The sequence below is a fragment of the Argiope bruennichi genome, chromosome 4 (assembly GCF_947563725.1).
Source record: "Argiope bruennichi chromosome 4, qqArgBrue1.1, whole genome shotgun sequence".
Lineage (NCBI taxonomy): Eukaryota > Metazoa > Arthropoda > Arachnida > Araneae > Araneidae > Argiope > Argiope bruennichi.
Genome location: NC_079154.1, coordinates 128,041,623 through 128,059,151, shown reverse-complemented (window position 1 = coordinate 128,059,151; position 17,529 = coordinate 128,041,623). Strand labels below are relative to the sequence as shown.

The 17,529-nt window shown below is 31.4% G+C and overlaps 1 protein-coding gene across 1 annotated transcript in view; it reads left to right on the top strand.

Annotated features, from left to right (window-relative positions):
• LOC129966746 (uncharacterized) overlaps positions 1-17,529 on the top strand; it is a 104,022-nt gene that overhangs the window by 64,506 nt on the left and 21,987 nt on the right. The window contains exons 9-16 of the mRNA XM_056081300.1: positions 471-866; positions 2,511-2,784; positions 4,919-5,180; positions 5,989-6,227; positions 7,496-7,696; positions 11,728-12,353; positions 14,202-14,414; positions 16,005-16,275. Of these exons, the coding sequence (XP_055937275.1) occupies positions 471-866; positions 2,511-2,784; positions 4,919-5,180; positions 5,989-6,227; positions 7,496-7,696; positions 11,728-12,353; positions 14,202-14,414; positions 16,005-16,275 (2,482 nt within the window). The remainder of the gene's footprint in view (positions 1-470; positions 867-2,510; positions 2,785-4,918; positions 5,181-5,988; positions 6,228-7,495; positions 7,697-11,727; positions 12,354-14,201; positions 14,415-16,004; positions 16,276-17,529) is intronic.

Below are 17,529 nucleotides of genomic sequence, written 5' to 3'. Positions count from 1 at the left end.
AATTTCTAGTAAACAGTTGTGAAAATAAAATGTAGAACAAGTTTTCTCAGTTTTTGTTGAGTTTTTTGTATAAGCGTTTTTTACAAAATAAAGCACCCCATAGCATCGTAATTATAAACCAATTTTCAATAAATAAATAAATAAGTCGCTCACGTGACAATCCGGTAACAGAAATTCATTTTATTTTTGAGGAAGAAGAAATTAAATAAAAACAATGTAATTTTTTTAAATATTGTGTACTAAAGCAAGATGATTCCATAATTTTTGTCTAATATGGAAAAAAAAACTGACAAAAACAAACTCTTTTCGAATTCAAATTTTAGCAGTTTCTGAACATGATTTCATTTGAGATCTAGACTTTCATAAAAACTCTATGATAGAATAGCATTTAAAAGCCCAGTAACACTATATAAAATTTTTTATAAAGCATATATACTCAACTATATTATCTTCTGAATCCTTTCTTTCAGACCCCGACAATCCCGACTTGACGACAGGCTTCAAGACTTGGACAGCTCCGAGTCCCTAGCTTTAGACATGAGACAGGCAGACATAGTCATCCCCTTGCTGTTGCCCATTCACGAAGCGGGACTGTCACCCCTAGAATGCGGACCCGTCATCAATCCGGAGGCTGTCCAGAACTTGGAAGCAGCGCTGTGGACAGTGGACAAAATCAATGAGGACAGAGCATCCTTGGGTGGAGCGACGCTTGGATTGGTTGCGATTGACACCTGCTCCTCATCCGTGCTGGCGACTCAGAAGTTGGCGACATACGTTACAAATTCCCATCTGGACTTGGCTTCTGGATTGGCCATTGTGTCATCGGCTTCGGCAGAGGAAACATTGGCAGCAAGTGCGGTGCTGAGGTAAATGTATTCTTAGTGATGAGTTTAGTTTAATCCTTCGAATTGCGCAATCAAAAATCCCGCCAAGTCATCCATCAAAATGACTTGGCGGCCTACGTAGATATTCTTGAAAAAGAAGTAAAGACCGGAAATCAACAAAGAACAATCTTATAATAGTCAGTAAATAATAGTGTAATTTTAAAATATGATAAATTTCACTTTCATTATATCACTTGTTACATAGCCAAAACAGTTATTTCGACCCATTCGAAGGCGCAGAGAAAAATCTCATCTGTTGGACACTACGACAGTACTGGTGGGAATCAAGGTTTAGTCCTAAAAATCGCCACAGCCAAGCCCACCTGTAGGTGGCTCGCCCATCATCAAAGTATAGGATAGCTTACCACACCATTTCTGAATCCATCAGTATGGTGAAAACGAACCACCATACAGGAAACTTCTCATTCCCTAATCCGAGGCATCCCTTCCGATGAAGTATACTTGGGAACACATCATCAAAGACTCTGGAGATCCTATGGACTTATCGGATATTTTTAAGCTGCCAATGATGCGCATGCATATCTTGTATGCAATTGCTTAGCATACGTTGTCTCAAGTTAGCAAGTATTTCCTCTTTTCAAACTTAAATCCAACGATTAGTATTAACTTTGGAAAGATCGCACGAAATGAGACCTAGAAGAATGCGTTTTTCAAAAGGTAAAAAATCCACCTTAGGTATAGCGATTATTTGATTAATACCCATAGTTTCTTCTCAACGAAAGTAGCTCTAAAATGGATCTATATATGTAAAATAGATAGGCATAAGTAAAAAAAAAATTGCACGAGAACGACTTTAAAAAATTTTTTGTAAAAGAACTATTGCTTAGCCTTTATGAAAATTGGAGTAATAAATGCAGAAAATGTTAATTGATAGCTTGGAAGGCAAATTGATAAATCGTTATGGGAAATTTCTTCCATAATTGTTAAGATAGAACATTATCCAGCAAATCCTTCATGACAATATATAATAAGTTTCTGTTTTTATAAAGTTTTTCATTAAAAAAGTAAATCAGTTACATAAACACAAAATGATAATACAAATAACTCTTATATATCACTGTGAGATTCTTCTAAAATGCTGTTTTATACAAAATTTTTTAAAAAAATGACATATTGTAGTTTTATCTCAAATTAATACCTTCATTTTTTGAAGCTCCAAGACTCCAAGTTCGAAACAATTAACTAGTGTGTGAGTCTGGTATAGGTTAAATCTAACATCATGAGTCAACCATCCTTCCATTTAGCGTGGTGGAGAAGTTTTGAGACGAGGGGTGCCCTCTTAGGGGTCAACTTCATCATGTAGCCGGAGTTCAAAATTACGTCACAAAATAGCTCTAGAGTTTCTTTCAAACGGGATGTTAGTTGAATTAAACTAAACAATAAATATTTAAATGTATACAAAATCTTTTTTTCGTCTTCTTTACTAAACGAAACTAACGGAGATTTTTATAACACATCTTTCTGAAATCCACATGCTTTTTTCTCTTAAAATATCTATTGATTCTTTTTTTCCCAGTTTTACATTTAGTAGACAGATAGTTACAAATATTTGTTTAAAAATTACCAAACCTGATTTTCCACTAATGAATCGAAATTTCTCAATAGGGCTATCAATATCAGTATCGTCTCCTCTCTGGATCTGACACCTTACCTGGGTTCTGAGACAAGATTAGGATTGGACAATCACCTGTTTCAAGTTGCCGCTCCTATCGAATCTCGCATTTTAGCTGCTATGGATGTGTTCGACAACATTGGTTGGAGGTATGTCACTGTCATCCACGAAGATACGCCCGCATCTACGCTTGGCCTCCAAGCCTTTCTCAGTGCCGCAAAGCAGAGAGGAGTGTGCGTTGGGCATCAGTTTGAGCTTCAAAATATGGTATGTCATACTTTTTGACTAGCATGGGAAAATTTTAATTTATGATACGAAATCCAATCATACCATTCCAATTCGAAAATTTTTTACGCAAAAATATTTATACATAATGATGATGCATCCTTGAATGCTGGAAGACTTTTGCTTCAAAAATTGGTTTCAAAGAGAAATGGATATTCAAAAAATATATTTTGGTTTTAATAACCCAAATAAATGGCTTTTATGCTGTTTCCGTGTATCTTAAAACTGGCTATAACCATTCGCATTTATTGGAAGGAGGTTGTATGCTAAAAAGAAAAAAAAAAAAAGACAAGCAAAAATTACTAGAAGAAAGATAATCCACATTTTGCTTCTCAACACTATCAGAGTCAATGAGAATAAAAGTACTGTTCGTTTCAGTAACAGAACTTTCATTTTTATTTCATTTTAATCAGAAATTTTATTTTCAATAGTACGCTTTAATCAGAAATTTAATGTACTACTCGCTTCCGGATCTCGAGACTGACACTTTTCAACGTCTGCACTTCGTTAAGGGGTGATGTGCAGAAAGATGACCGTTATTATACCTCTTACTTCCCTGCTGCTAAATGTAAACATCTCATATTTCCATCTTTCTTCTCATTCCATTTTTGACAAAATAAACGTCTCTTGAGGCATGCCCAAAAACGTTGAAGATTTACACATCCGAGAATAAACAGTACACAAAATATAAATATAAGGAATCGAACTATTTGTTGAGGTGCGCCAAAAGAATGTAAACATACAGTACCCTCCCGAGTATCCGGTCTAATGTGGCGGAAGAACTGGCTGGATAATAAAAAGGACGGATAGGCTTGAGTTCTATGAATTCATTTCTGTGACCCCCAATACCAGAAAATAAAGTTTTTATACAAAAACTCACTGTCAAATTGCGTATTTCCTCACTTCCTGTTGAATACTAAACCTCCTATTTATCTCAATGTGAATGCAGCCGCGGCCCGGCAAATCATAAAAGCAGTTTCCAAAAATAGAAGACTCTGAGCTGATAGTTTATATATGTTTATATACTGCACTGTACGTTTCAAGAATTTATTAGAGAAACAATAAATGAAAGGATATAAACTGTTCGCATTTTAATATAAATTTTGTAATGCTCAACTTAAATGCAGGAAACATAAATAAAACATTAACGTAAATCGTAGACCTAGTTCTTAAGGAAATTAGCTCAAATTGATTTTATTTTACATTGATAAACAACATCAGAGATATGGCAAGGTAACCCTAAGATAAGAGTCAAATCTTATTTATTTTAGGTTTGGAAAAAGTTCTTAATATATGATTTAATAGATGCCTTGCTATTCTCATTTGATTGCGATAAAAGAAAACTAGGCCGGATAGTACGGAAATCGGATAGCCGCTAACCGGGTGCTGGGTAGTGTACTTTATAGATATTGGAATATCATCAAATGCTTAAGAACAGAATTAGTTCGAATCATTTTAAATTATTGATAGAAACAAATGATTGTGATTTTCTATTGTGGGATGCAAGAACAACTCTTAAAGAGCGTTATATAACTTTCTTTATAAATGGGTAAAATGCATTTTTCTCCATTTGTTTTTTGCACACAAGGCTATGTATCAGGTTTCTGTAACTCCTTCTATAATCAAATAAGTAAGTGCTATGTTCATTGTGATTTTATATTGTATGTTGCAGAAACAATTCCTAATGAGCGTTATGTTCATTTTTTAATAAATGTTAACCCATTTATTCCCTTTATGCCCTTTTCTACATTTTTTTGACACGTTGTATATATTATGCATCTACAACTCCTTCTATAGCCAGATGAATAGGTGCTATAGCATAATGCTGTATATATTATTATTGTGACAAAGATTTAATTTATTTTTTCAAAATTTTCTTCTTTAATTTTGTAATCAATTCGGGAACTACCATGCTTATTGGCCTATGATATAAATTAATCCAAAGTTAAATTATGTTTTTATAACAATGCATCAACACTTCCATTTCTAAGATACTTCCATTTATCTGTAAAGAGTTAATTCAGATATTAGATGCAATTTAATATATAAGAAATGAATTTTTTTTCTTTTAAAAATATTTTTATAAAATTCAAAACAAATTTAATTCTCTCAACAGGACAGTACCACTTCTCAAGTGGACAGAATGATGCAGCATGTGATAGAAGCTAAATCTCAAGGTTCCAGCGTGGTCGTCTTGTTGACCAGCGAAGATACCACTATGAAAATACTCACAAGTCTGGGAAAATTTCTGGAAGCTTCTGCAGTGGAACCAGGTGACCTGGTCCTCGTTGGATTGGGCGAATGGGGTGAGAAGTTGGACATTTTCCGAGGGCTGGAGAAAGAGGCTCTTGGCTCCGTCGTTTTCAAGCAGGAGACAGGTTGGTTGCAATGGATATTGTTTGCCTGAAATAATCATTGCGACAACAAGTTGTTGTTTTCAGCATAACTTCTGCTTCACAAAATTACCCTAAACATTCGTGTGTGGTAGTTAATTACAACTTCTTAATAGATCCCAATTATTTAAAAAATAGTTCGTTGCGGGAAGATGAAGCATTGAAAGTTCTATCAGCTTCTTAGGAAATACTTAAACGATACTAATTAATTAAATTATATATATTATTTTAGTTCAATTTAAAGAAAATAGTTAAGAATATAAAGTACAAATTATAATAATTTTATGTTCTTGATATTTTTAAAAATTTGAAACTAACCAGCATTTCTTCCAGTCTCTTTAAATATTTTTAATGTATTTCCATGAATATTCCTATCGGAACAAGAACAGTATGTACAAGTTAAGAATAGTCCTTGGATTTGGAATATCAATTTTAGTGCTAGAGTTCCAATTCTTTAATTCATTTCATAGCACAAAGATTTCTTCAAATATAGAGAGGAATTTCTTTTGAGGTTTAAAATTGTAGATTTGGCTTTTGGTTTTTGATTTTCATTCCATCTGGAGCATTGCTAAAATAGATAGCTTTGAAAGTTTCAAGAAAATAATTTAGTTCACGTATCTTTGTTAACAGATTTGTAAATTATTCCTTAAAGTGGCGAATTCTTTATTAAAATGCCGAATCACTTTTAACTTTTATCTCGTGAATCAACATCTTTATTTTGACTACTGTGAAGCGACTTCTTATAATTTCAGAAAGTGAGATTTATATTCAGAACTGATCATTTTCTTCTCAGGTGAGGTGTCCGAGTTTTCTGCTCATTTCCAACATCTCTATCCGGGCTCCAGCCCCCGCAACCCGTGGTTCGACGAGCTGTGGCACCAAAAAGAAATGGATGAACAGATGATGAACGTCAATAAAAGCTCGAACGATCCCGTTGTGGAGTATAGAGCTTTGCAATCAACCACAAACACCATACAAGCGATTGTAGCCGTCGCAGCCGGTATAGCAACACTCAGAAGTGAACTCTGTCAGGTAGTTTTTAATTAATCCAAACTTATTTGAACATCTTAACATTTTTTAAATTGGAATTTTTAGTAATGATTTTAATTTTATTACAATCTTTAATAATAGCTTGTATTTTGTTTCCAAAAATGCTTTTAAATATCCAGACTATTAAGAAGCTGACTGAAATGAAGCTGATTTAAATATGAATGAATGTCTAATGCAGTCGAACTTGTATATGATTTCATCAACTTCACTTCAGCCCGAAATTTCGCTATATCTGTTTCAAAATATCTTCAGTTTCAATACAACGACGAACATATCAGAAAAAAAGATAAATTTAATGAAAGAATATAAATTTAATAAAAAAATTTTAATCATATTTGTATTAGTAGAGTAAAAAATAGATTTTAAAAAAAAACCCTATTTGTAGTCTTTTAACTTAAAATATTTTATAAAAAATGTGGAATTCGATAAATCGAATTTTTCGGAAATCTACAAACAGGTAGCCTGCAAATCTATAACAGCGTCTTTTGACTGAAATCAAAATATACTAATTAACCCTTTCTAGGGCCGCCAAATTTATCAATCTTTGTATGAAATTATGTAAGTTGGCATAAGTTCTGACAAATTGTTTTAGTAAGTCAGAAACTTAGATGCTTCAGTTCTTTATCTCAGACAAAATGGTGTGTCTTGATTTGTTACTTAATTATTAATTAACCAAATTAATTAATTAATCAAATTAAATTTATCTAATAAGCTAAATGAAGCTCCCTTTTCTTATTCTAATTTCAAGCCTAAAAATATTTTAACATAATATGACTAGAAAAAAATGGCCCTTTAAAGGGTTAATATATAAATAAATTCTGGAAAGAGTGCGTTATTTTTGTGAATACTCATTTATGTGAAAATTTGAAAAGGTAGCACTTTAAGAAGTAGAAGAAAATTGATTCCATCTTTTTGAACAAGAAAATAGTATGATGTAATATATTTTGTAATATGTTATTGCACTCGGTCTATACTGAGAATCAAGGAATCATTCCACAAGGGTGCGAAATTATGGAAAAAGTTATCAAAAAAAAAAAGCTGGCGAGGCGAACTTAATGCTTACGGATTGAATTCTTTGAAATCTATTAGCATAAATTCACCTCGTAAAAAATTTTTTTTGTCTTAATGATAAAAGCCGAAAATTTCATAAAACATATACATTTAAAATTTCATTTTTAATGTTTTTTGGTCAAAGATGGATTAAACTGCCATTTAAATAGAAATTAATATAAATATTTTCTTCTCGTTAGCTTGACAATGGCCTATGTCCTGCAATGGCCCAACATCCCCAGCTTCAACATCTTTTAAGCCATCATATTTCATCCGGCATGTCTCCAAGACTCGACCATCCCGGACAGACATTCCATTTCAAAGAAAATGGAGTTGGTGACACCACCATTGAAGTCTACAACTACAGGAAAGTTAACGGAAAAACTGTCAATTACCTCAAGGTACACATCTATTAAATTTATTCCTGATACACAAGACATTTTGCTTGTTTACATATAAAATGTTTTAATACTTTATCTGCATGGTTTGTCTTTGTATATTTTTCTCAGCCCACCAGTTGATACTTTAGATCAATTTTGCATTTAACGTTTTAAAATTTGTGAATTTTATAAGTTTCTTCCAAACGGTTTTGACAAAATATATTTTATCATTTATTTTTTAAATTTTACGTTGAGTAATCTATGGTGTTTGAACAATTTTAATTCCTATAATATGGCATAGCCATTTGTTTTATCGCCATTTTCTTGTTTATCCACCATAAATTTGGAGCAGCATAGCCAACACGGCTTCTGCTCTAATAAAACCCAATCAACCAATCAATCGCATCTTGCAGCGATGTTTAAATGTTTTGCATAAGGTTGTAACTATCTGCCTGAAAGTATGCTTAAATGTAATTTAGTTTCATAATTTAATTTTTATTTGTTTTATATAAGTTGGGAATTATTCCATTTCATACTTCTGAGCTTAAACAGTCGTTTATCAAAAGTTCCAATAAAAAGAAATTTTATGGGAATAATCATCAACTAGTGCCTAATATAATGTCCATAAAAAAATTTATGGACATGAAATGTTAGAAAAACAAAATTAGCAATAAATGTCAACATTTAATACTCTTTTAATAGTTAGAATCACTGTAAAGTTACAAAAAGTATGTGAAAATGATGGAAATATCCAAACCATTAAAGTTAAATTTATATAATCTACAGCTCTCAGCTACCTTCAATTGGTTTTTTTGGGCTGCATGACAGTATGAATCTAGAATAATGAGTGATAATATTGCATACATTTAATTGTATTTTTTTCTTTCTTTACTTGTATTGTGTTGGTATCTTTGAAAACCAGAGTTCTTACACTTTCACGTGTTACATAACATTTTAATCAGTTGCATGTGGTGTCAAAGCAATTGTTGCTGCAGATTTGCACTGATTTAGCAACTTACTTTCTGTTTTTTTTTCGGTAACTTTTCTGTGTTAATAATTCGATGATTTCATGGCAATACAGGCAGAATTATTTCTGAATCACATTCTGGAACAGCTGTTTCAATAGGAAAATGAAAAAAACTGCAGCTGAAAAAATATTAATACTCCAGATCTTTTTATAAATAGCAAATAGCGTGTGATTAAACAAAATAACAATTGTAAAAAAAGTTCATTGCTTCCTATTCATTGTTATGCATTCATTCATCATGTCTGCTAAAGAATTTTTCTGTATGCTAAAGCAATAATTTAATTTTATTCCTATTATAAATGTTTCCTTAAAACTTCTCTCAGCAAGGATAGCGATTCTCAATAGATATCAGATATTTATTGAAATAAAAAAAATACTTAAAACGTGTGTGATATATAAAAAAACTTGCCATTTTGTTGCATAACCAGAAAGCTGTCTTATAACTTGTAGATTCAAAAATAGAAATAATATTTAATAATGCGAAGATCATTAATCTTTATAAAACAATGGAAAATAAAAATTAAAAAAATATTATGCTTTTCAAATTAATTAAATTTCGAATTTTGCTAGCAAATAATTTTTCCTATTTGTCATTATCAGATTCATTCAATTAATATAAGATTATTTCCCCAATTCCGAAATATTACCAGATTGAAATTATACCTGTGACCATGACTGATTTCCTGAATAACTTGAAGAAAAACTTCACTTAGAAGTTCATGATGTTATTTGCTGATGTGTGAATAGTGTTATTTGTTTTTACAAAATACAATAATTCATTATAATGTATTTGTATATATAGTATTCAATATACTATCATTTTGTGACATATTATACATTACTAATTTTTTACTGTGAAGTTGTGTGTACTAAAATTGGTTTTTAATTCATAATTAGCATTTAGTTCGTATTAGGGATTGCAACACCGGTATACCGGGATACCGAATACCGGTATTTTGAGCCATTTGTACAATTTTGTAATACCGGTATTCACAAGTTTAAATACCGGTTTTTCGGTATTTACTAGAAATTTTTAAAATTGTCTCCACTATATGTTCAGGGATCGCCGACATATCAAAATAGTATACGTTTTTGTTTTTATGTCTTCCTAACGGGCGAAATTAATTAGCTAATTAATGGCTTAATTAATTGCTTAAATCTAAATTAGCGAAAAATGGATTATCCCTGAAAGAAGATATTGTATCCATAACGACTGATGGAGCAACAGTTAAGAAAAAAGTTAGAAAGTGGATTGGTTAAAATCAGCAATTGTACTATGGTCATGGAATTCAGTGAGGAGTAATAGATATATTATACCAAAAATATAAAGAACTGAAGAATCAAAATACTATGGATATAGAAACTTAGGATTCCAACTTTGTAGAGAGTAAGAGTGTGAGTGGTATAGACAATGAAGATAATGGCAATGTAATTGTTGAAGAAGATATTGCTAATGAGGATGAAATATTTACCCATCAAGAATTGCTTTCAATAATTTATAAAGTTCGAAAATTTTTTAAGATATTTAAACGTTCCCCTATAAAAATGACATATTACTAAAATATATACTAACTGAAAACAAAACAGAATATATGTTAATATTAGATTCTAAAACACGTTGGAACAGTTTACTCCTAATGATGGAACGATTTTTTTTGAAACTGAGAAATCCAATCCAAAAAGCAATTATAGACTTAAACCTGTAAATCAATTTTTCAGATAATGAATTCCGACTTAGTATCCAGAACTGTGTAAGCTCTACTTCCAATAAAACTGACTATTGAGGCAATATGTCGGAGAGATTCTAATTTATTAACAGCTAATGCAACAATAAATTTCATGTTGCAGTCACTGAAGGAACAGCACACATCACTATCTGAAGAATTATATATCACATTGAAAAATCGCACAGAAGAAAGGCATACCGAAATAGAAAATGTCTTATGGTATTTACATAATTATAATGATTTTAAAAATGAAAATGGAAAAGAAGAAAAGAAAATAACCAATTCAAATCTGATCAATTTTATAGTAAATTTTCTTAAAATTTTTTACCCACAAACCTATCCACATTCAGAAGAATTCGGTTCAGTTATCGAGGATTGTCATGGCACTAATGTCGATAGTGAAAAGTAATTGTCTCTTGAACAAAAATTAGTATTCGCGATAAATAAAAAAATTTCAACGAACCAAAATGCAATACAGAAATCAGCTATATCGAAAACCATCCGGCGAGAAATCGATTTATTTGAAGATAAGGGATTTTGATGTAAATACTTGGAAAAAGTATATCGCGCATTGCTAACAGTACCGGCAACTAACGTAGTCGCCGAAAGAGCGTTTTCGACAGCTGGTAATTTTTGCACAAAATTAGTCTTCAGGCTTAATGAAAGTACAATGGATGCATTATGTTTTTTAAGATCACTTTTCAAAAATTTGTCATAGTACCACAGACTGAATAGTGATATTTACACTTTTTTGTGGTTCAAATAAATAAGATGTTCCTTTACTTTTTTTGTGATTCTTGATATACTGTTGTAATTTATAAGTTACAAATTATTTTTTGTGATATTTACACTCTCTAATGGCAAATAAAACAAAGAAACACCTGTGTTTTCTTACTTTTTCTAAAATTTCTAATACCGGTATTAAAACCGGTATCCCGGTATTAAGATCTAAAAAATACCGAATACCGGTATTGAAATTTTGGTCCGATATTGCAATCCCTAGTTCGTATGAATGGAGGCCTCTTTTAATTCAAATAAAACTCTTATCATTGGAATCCTGTAGTTTTTTTCCCTTAATTCTTCTATGAAACTATGTATACAATATTGAATTGCTTGATTATGACCAAATAAACTGCCAATTGAACCGTGGTATGATGAAAGTTCATAATTGCAGCAAAAGCGTTAAAGATCTCAGAAATACAAAGAGATACTATAGAATCTCTTTTTGATAAAATTAAGTTTAATTTGCATAGGAGAAATCTCTGTCTTGTATTCACTAGCTTCATCAATTGTTTCAGGTTGGTTCTTATGCTGGGCAATACAACAGATTAGCCGACATGGTGACTTACACTCCTGCAGGTGAAATACCGCTGGAATCTGTTTCATCAATCTGTATTCAAGATTGTTATAAGTGCCAATACACATCCACGAACCACTTTACAATCCCATCATCACAAGGTTTATACATTGCCGTTGCCTTGGGCATTCATGAACCCACTGCCAATCCACTGACCTGCGGGCCATTAAGGCCTAACTGGGGTTTCCAGAACTTTGAATCCCTCCTCTGGGCAGTAGACACCATCAATTCCGATCCTACCATACTGAGAGGAATAGACCTGGGTTTGATCGTGTTTGATACCTGCAACAGCAAAGAGAAAGCAGCCATGGATGTTTCCAATTTCCTGACGGGGACATTCAGTGACAAGGACACTCTACCCTCCCCAGAGAATGTGGCAGGATTCTTGGTCGACGGAACAAGAGACGTTCTCCATCCAGTAGTAGATTTGACAATGCCTTTGGGCATGACCACTGTCGCGTCATCTGTGATGGCCCCAGAGTTTGGAGACACAAAGAAGTACTCACATTTACTGAGAATGAACATGCCTAGTGACGTCATTATTGCTTCGTTCATAAACGTTTTAAGGTAAGAGGATATTTGAATATTCATTTCTTCCTTGCTCTGAATTGAATATAATAATAATTTTCTCTCCACCCAAGTCAGGACAAATAAGCATTTTTATTCAGTCGTATAAATTTGTTTCAGATCTGATATTGCTTCAAAGAATGTCTTAAACCCAGTTTAATAAATCTTTTTCTGAACATGTAAGTGTAATTTTGTATAATACAAAATTATGGATATTAATGAGGGCTGGATTTAAATACTATGGAAGCAAGCGGGAATTAACTATCATACATATTGTTGCATTGAAAAGAGGCAGTCGACTCTCCATGGCCGATTGGTCATAGCATTGGTCTCATAATCAAGAGATCGTAAGTTCGAATCCCGCTAGAGACAATGCGATTCACAGTTTGTGTAAATATTTCATTCCTTGATTTTATGTTTTCCTTTATTTCATGTTCCGGAAGATTCTGAACCTTTCTTTAGTTTAACAGATAAGTGTTCTGGACTTTTCTTACTGTCTCCAGAAAAGTATTCTGGAACTTTCCCTGCTAGTATAAAAGCAGAAGATCTGTCATTCACTGTGTTCTGAGTTCAGAGTTGAGTTAATAAATTGGTTTAGCTCTACTTCTTCTGTGTGTCATTGAGTTTCATACTAAAGGACCTACGTGACAATATTATTTCTAACCTTCGGTACATTTGTATTTTTGATATTGTATAATAAAAGGGATAAATGATGTAATAAATTAAAAAACAAGAATTTTTCTCTGCTTTACTTCATATTTGTAAAGCAAATGAATCAATTATAGTGTTTTTATTGCATTAAGTGCATTTTATTTATGACAAGTATATCGTACCTATTTTGAATTTAAATAAAAGCAAAGTGGAGATATTGAAATTAATTATAATTACAAATAAACTTGATAAACTAATATTGATGCGCATTGACGGAAATTAGATACTTTAAATATAGCTATTTTTGAAACAATTTGTTTTGAAATTTACATTAAATTCTTACTATTTTCATTCTACAGGTAAAGCATTTGTAAACTTATCTAAAAGAAATTTCCTTCCAAAGGAAATCATTTCTCTTGCTTTCTTTCTTTCTTTTTACTTACTGGGTTGCTTTTATTTTCTCATATATGAAATAAAGAATATTGTAACATCCAAAACGCTTTCTACGAGATTTAGATAGATCTCCTATTTCAAATCTCTAAGAGTCTGTAAAAAATCATTACTGAAATTCTGCCTTTTGTAAAAATGACAAACTCAAAAATGTAATGTACTAGACAGAATATATAATTCATTACATTTATTCTTAAATACAAATTTGATACATGGTCTTGAAGATTTATATATAAAATTTTAGGAGCAAAAATATATTTTTTGTCAATTTTTAAGTTAACGCTGCTGTTTTTAAATGTATTTAATTAGAGGGAAGAAATTAGATGCATTATTTTACAATCAGAATTGCTGATCTGTGTCTGTTTTACCCAAATCCATCAAAGATAAACTGTCTATCGTTTGTATGTGAATACAAAAATTACGGAATGCAACAAATTACGCAATTGAAATTTAGTATATAGTCTTACAACATTATTCGTAGATAAATATCAACTACTATATACAAAGGGTCAAAGAAAAGGGATACAAAATTCTTATTCGATTGTTTTCTTCGTGCTTAACAACTTAAAACTCGATATATTGTGGAAATATACCGAGACATCTGCTGAAGAACACTCCCAATACAAAAAGTATCTTGAATATTTAATGAATAATGAGATTATAAACATCAAACTAATAAATTTTTAGTATTAAAAATTTTTATATTTAAAACTTTCTGAATAAATGTGAGCTTTCCCTCCCTCCCAGATATTTCCATTGGAAGTACGTTTCGGTGGTGTACATGGACACATCTGAGAACTCTCTGCTGGGCTCGCAGGGGTACGAAGAACTGAAACGGCAAGTTGAGCTTCACGACATCGAAATAGCGGTAGAAGAGAAGGTTGGAGTCGAGGAAAATATTGCGGCGACGATGGACATAGTAGTCCATAGGCTGAAGATAAAGCAAAATGCCGGAGCAAGGTACTGGAGAATTTCATAAATATTTTACTATTTATGTAGAAATTATGGATCGAGCAAATAATTTGGACCGAAGATGCTTTCCTTTTTTATATCTTTCATTATTTAAAAGCAAACGAAAAAAAATTCCATGAAATTGGCAAAATAACTCATTTAAATTTTTTAATCAATTAATTTTTAATTTTCTGCCTTTGTAATTCAAGAAAAGAAATTTCTAATTAAAATCATGATCTTCAAAATTTTTTCCCATCGATCTCATAATGGAAATTATTTCTAGAATGGTCAAACTATTGAAAAATTTTACACGAAAACATATTCGCATGGTATTAACATGCCAATCGCGGTAAACTCCATAGCAAAATGATTATAAATTTTTCTTTCGGAAAATAATGGAAATAATTTAAATTTTTAATTTCTTCCATTGATGTTGTAAAGTAAATACTACTGGAGCGTTTAATGTTTCGTTTCTTACAATTCTGGAACATAGCGTTATATTTTTGTTAAATGACATGCCACGGTTTTGTTAATCTTGTTATGAAATGTGTTTTAAATGTTATGAAATGTTGTTATATTTTAAGAATAAATTTTCTTTTCCTTTACCTTAACAAAACAACTTTTAATCATTAATGCAATGAATTCATTTTTATGGATAATTGTTAGCTTGATCCAATAAATGATAAGTATTATATATATATTCAGAATCCTGAATGGAACAAAACTTTCTTGTAAAATTTAGCAATAGGGTATTAATACATGGAATAATTATTTTTATCAGACCTTTCTCTGCTAAAAATCTCGTTTTACAAACATGTCGAGTCTGCATTCAAATTGCATTAGTCATAATTTATATTCTATTTTGATCTAAAAATATTTGCTGCTAAATGAAATCAATTTTTAATGGTATGATGTATGCAGCAATTTCGCTTTCCGATCTAGGATTTCATTATGCATTTTTAACAGAGAAAAAAAATGAAAAATACCGGCACAGAATGTACAGATAAACAGAATGTATGATGAAACTTGTATTTCAGTTATCCGTACTTGCAGAATAGCTACGAGTATGTGGATCCCACTTCCCATTGAAGGTAGATTTATGATTTGGAGATATGCACCTCCATTCTGATGAAAGGATAAATTGGACATTAAATTAGAAAGATGGAGATTTTGAGCCTTGGTTGGTAATGGCCCTTATGCCTACACTTTCAGGTCTATTCTTTACGTCGCAATTATAATCATTCAGATTACCCAGGTGCTTCAGCAGGTTGGGAGAAACTTTTTCTTTGTTGCCATGGCTGTATAAGTAAGTAGGCATCACTGAAGTGTACACTAATGGATGTATTGTCAAAATAACGAGTGATTCATGCTTCTACTTGATGATTGTCACTTGACATGAGTATTATGCTTCGCTATTGAGCACGAATTTACCACTTGCCTTGCCGAATCAATTCATTTCACATTCAATACATTCAGCTACAACAGGGTGAAAGTATATTCTTTGTAATTACCACATGATTATGTCATTCAATAAATTGCACCATTTTTGTTTTCTATTCAACTTACCCTAAAACCAAGCTATTTTTTTTTAATAAATAGAACCGTCATTCTTCTTTTGCCACCTCACTACATCAACCACTTGTTGAGTGCTGTGAAGCGTCTTCAGCATTTAGGCCGATCCCGTCTTGGAGACTTCGTTTGGCTTGCTTATGACGCAGTCGAGCCATTCCAGATGTTCCCGGATCAGTCCTACAGCGCCCTGGTCTTGAGGGCTCAGTCGGGAGAAATTCCCGCTTTCAAGGATTATTTCACGAAACTCGATGTGAAGAACAACAGAAGGAATCCATGGTTCAGAGAGTACTGGGAAGATGTAAGTCTATTTTCTGCAAGTTCCATAAACTTCTTTTATCAAATACAAGCCATCTCAGGTGACCAACTGATTCGCCAGGAGTATTGATTTTATTTGTTTCGACATCCCGTCCATGATTCTGCCAGATTTTAAAGTCGTATAATTCTAATTATCTTATTTAAATTCTGTTTATTATAAATATGAACCCTTCTAGTGGGGAAGATCCCATAACTTCAGAGCTCTATTAAAAATGTAAATATTCTGTTAATTCATCTTCTAAATATTTCAGTATTGTAATTTCACATTTTATGTCTGGTAAACTACACAGAGAACGAACAAATCCTTCTTTAGCGTTCAACAATGGAAGAAAATCCCATGATTAACTATTTAAATAAAATAATGAAAGTGATTTAAATTTTCATCTGTAAAAATGTTTTTTAAAAATTTGTCAAAGTTCTGAAAAAATCTATACAATTATTAATTTGCTATTATTAAAAAGGCAATTTTTAAAATTTGAAAGTAGGTGACTACAATAAAAAGTTGATATTTTGCGAGAATAATTTTTTTTATTCGAATAGTTTTCCTTATAAAACCTTTGAAATTTTGTTTGAAAGTTCATTTTTTGGGGAAGTTACGTTGATTTTTGTATTTGTATTTATGTACGTTGTAATGCAATTTTACATCTTCAAAAGCTATTTTCACAAATTCTTATCTTTGGTAGACTTATCTTACGAAAAACCTTATAAAATAAATTTTCTAATGCATTTTTTGTTCAAATTTAGTATAATAATATCTCAATATATTCTGAATTAGAGAATAAATAATCTCTGCTTTTAAAAATATTCTGTAGTTATTCTAATACATCACAATGCGAAATAAATTGAAAATGTAATGCTATTTATCAGTCGAACCTCAATATTTAAAGAGTGATTAGAAACACAGCTTATTTTTTAGTGTAAGGTCTAGATAACACATTTCATAGGCTACCTGCAAAATTTTAAGCAACTCATTTGATAAACCTCTAAAGAAGATTTTTTTTTATTTATACCTATTTTTGGCTAAAAAAAAATGCGTTTTTTACAATTTTTTTTAAAAAAAACATTTGTAATTTAACTTTTATATTTTAATTTTATGCATTTCTTTTCAATTTTTTTAAATATTGTTTTTTAAATCTTGGAGACTTTAAAAAAAATCACCCTTATTTATTTTTATGACATATTTTCGGAAGTTATCGCTGAAAATTGGTAAAATTTAGCTTAATTTTTAATTAAAATT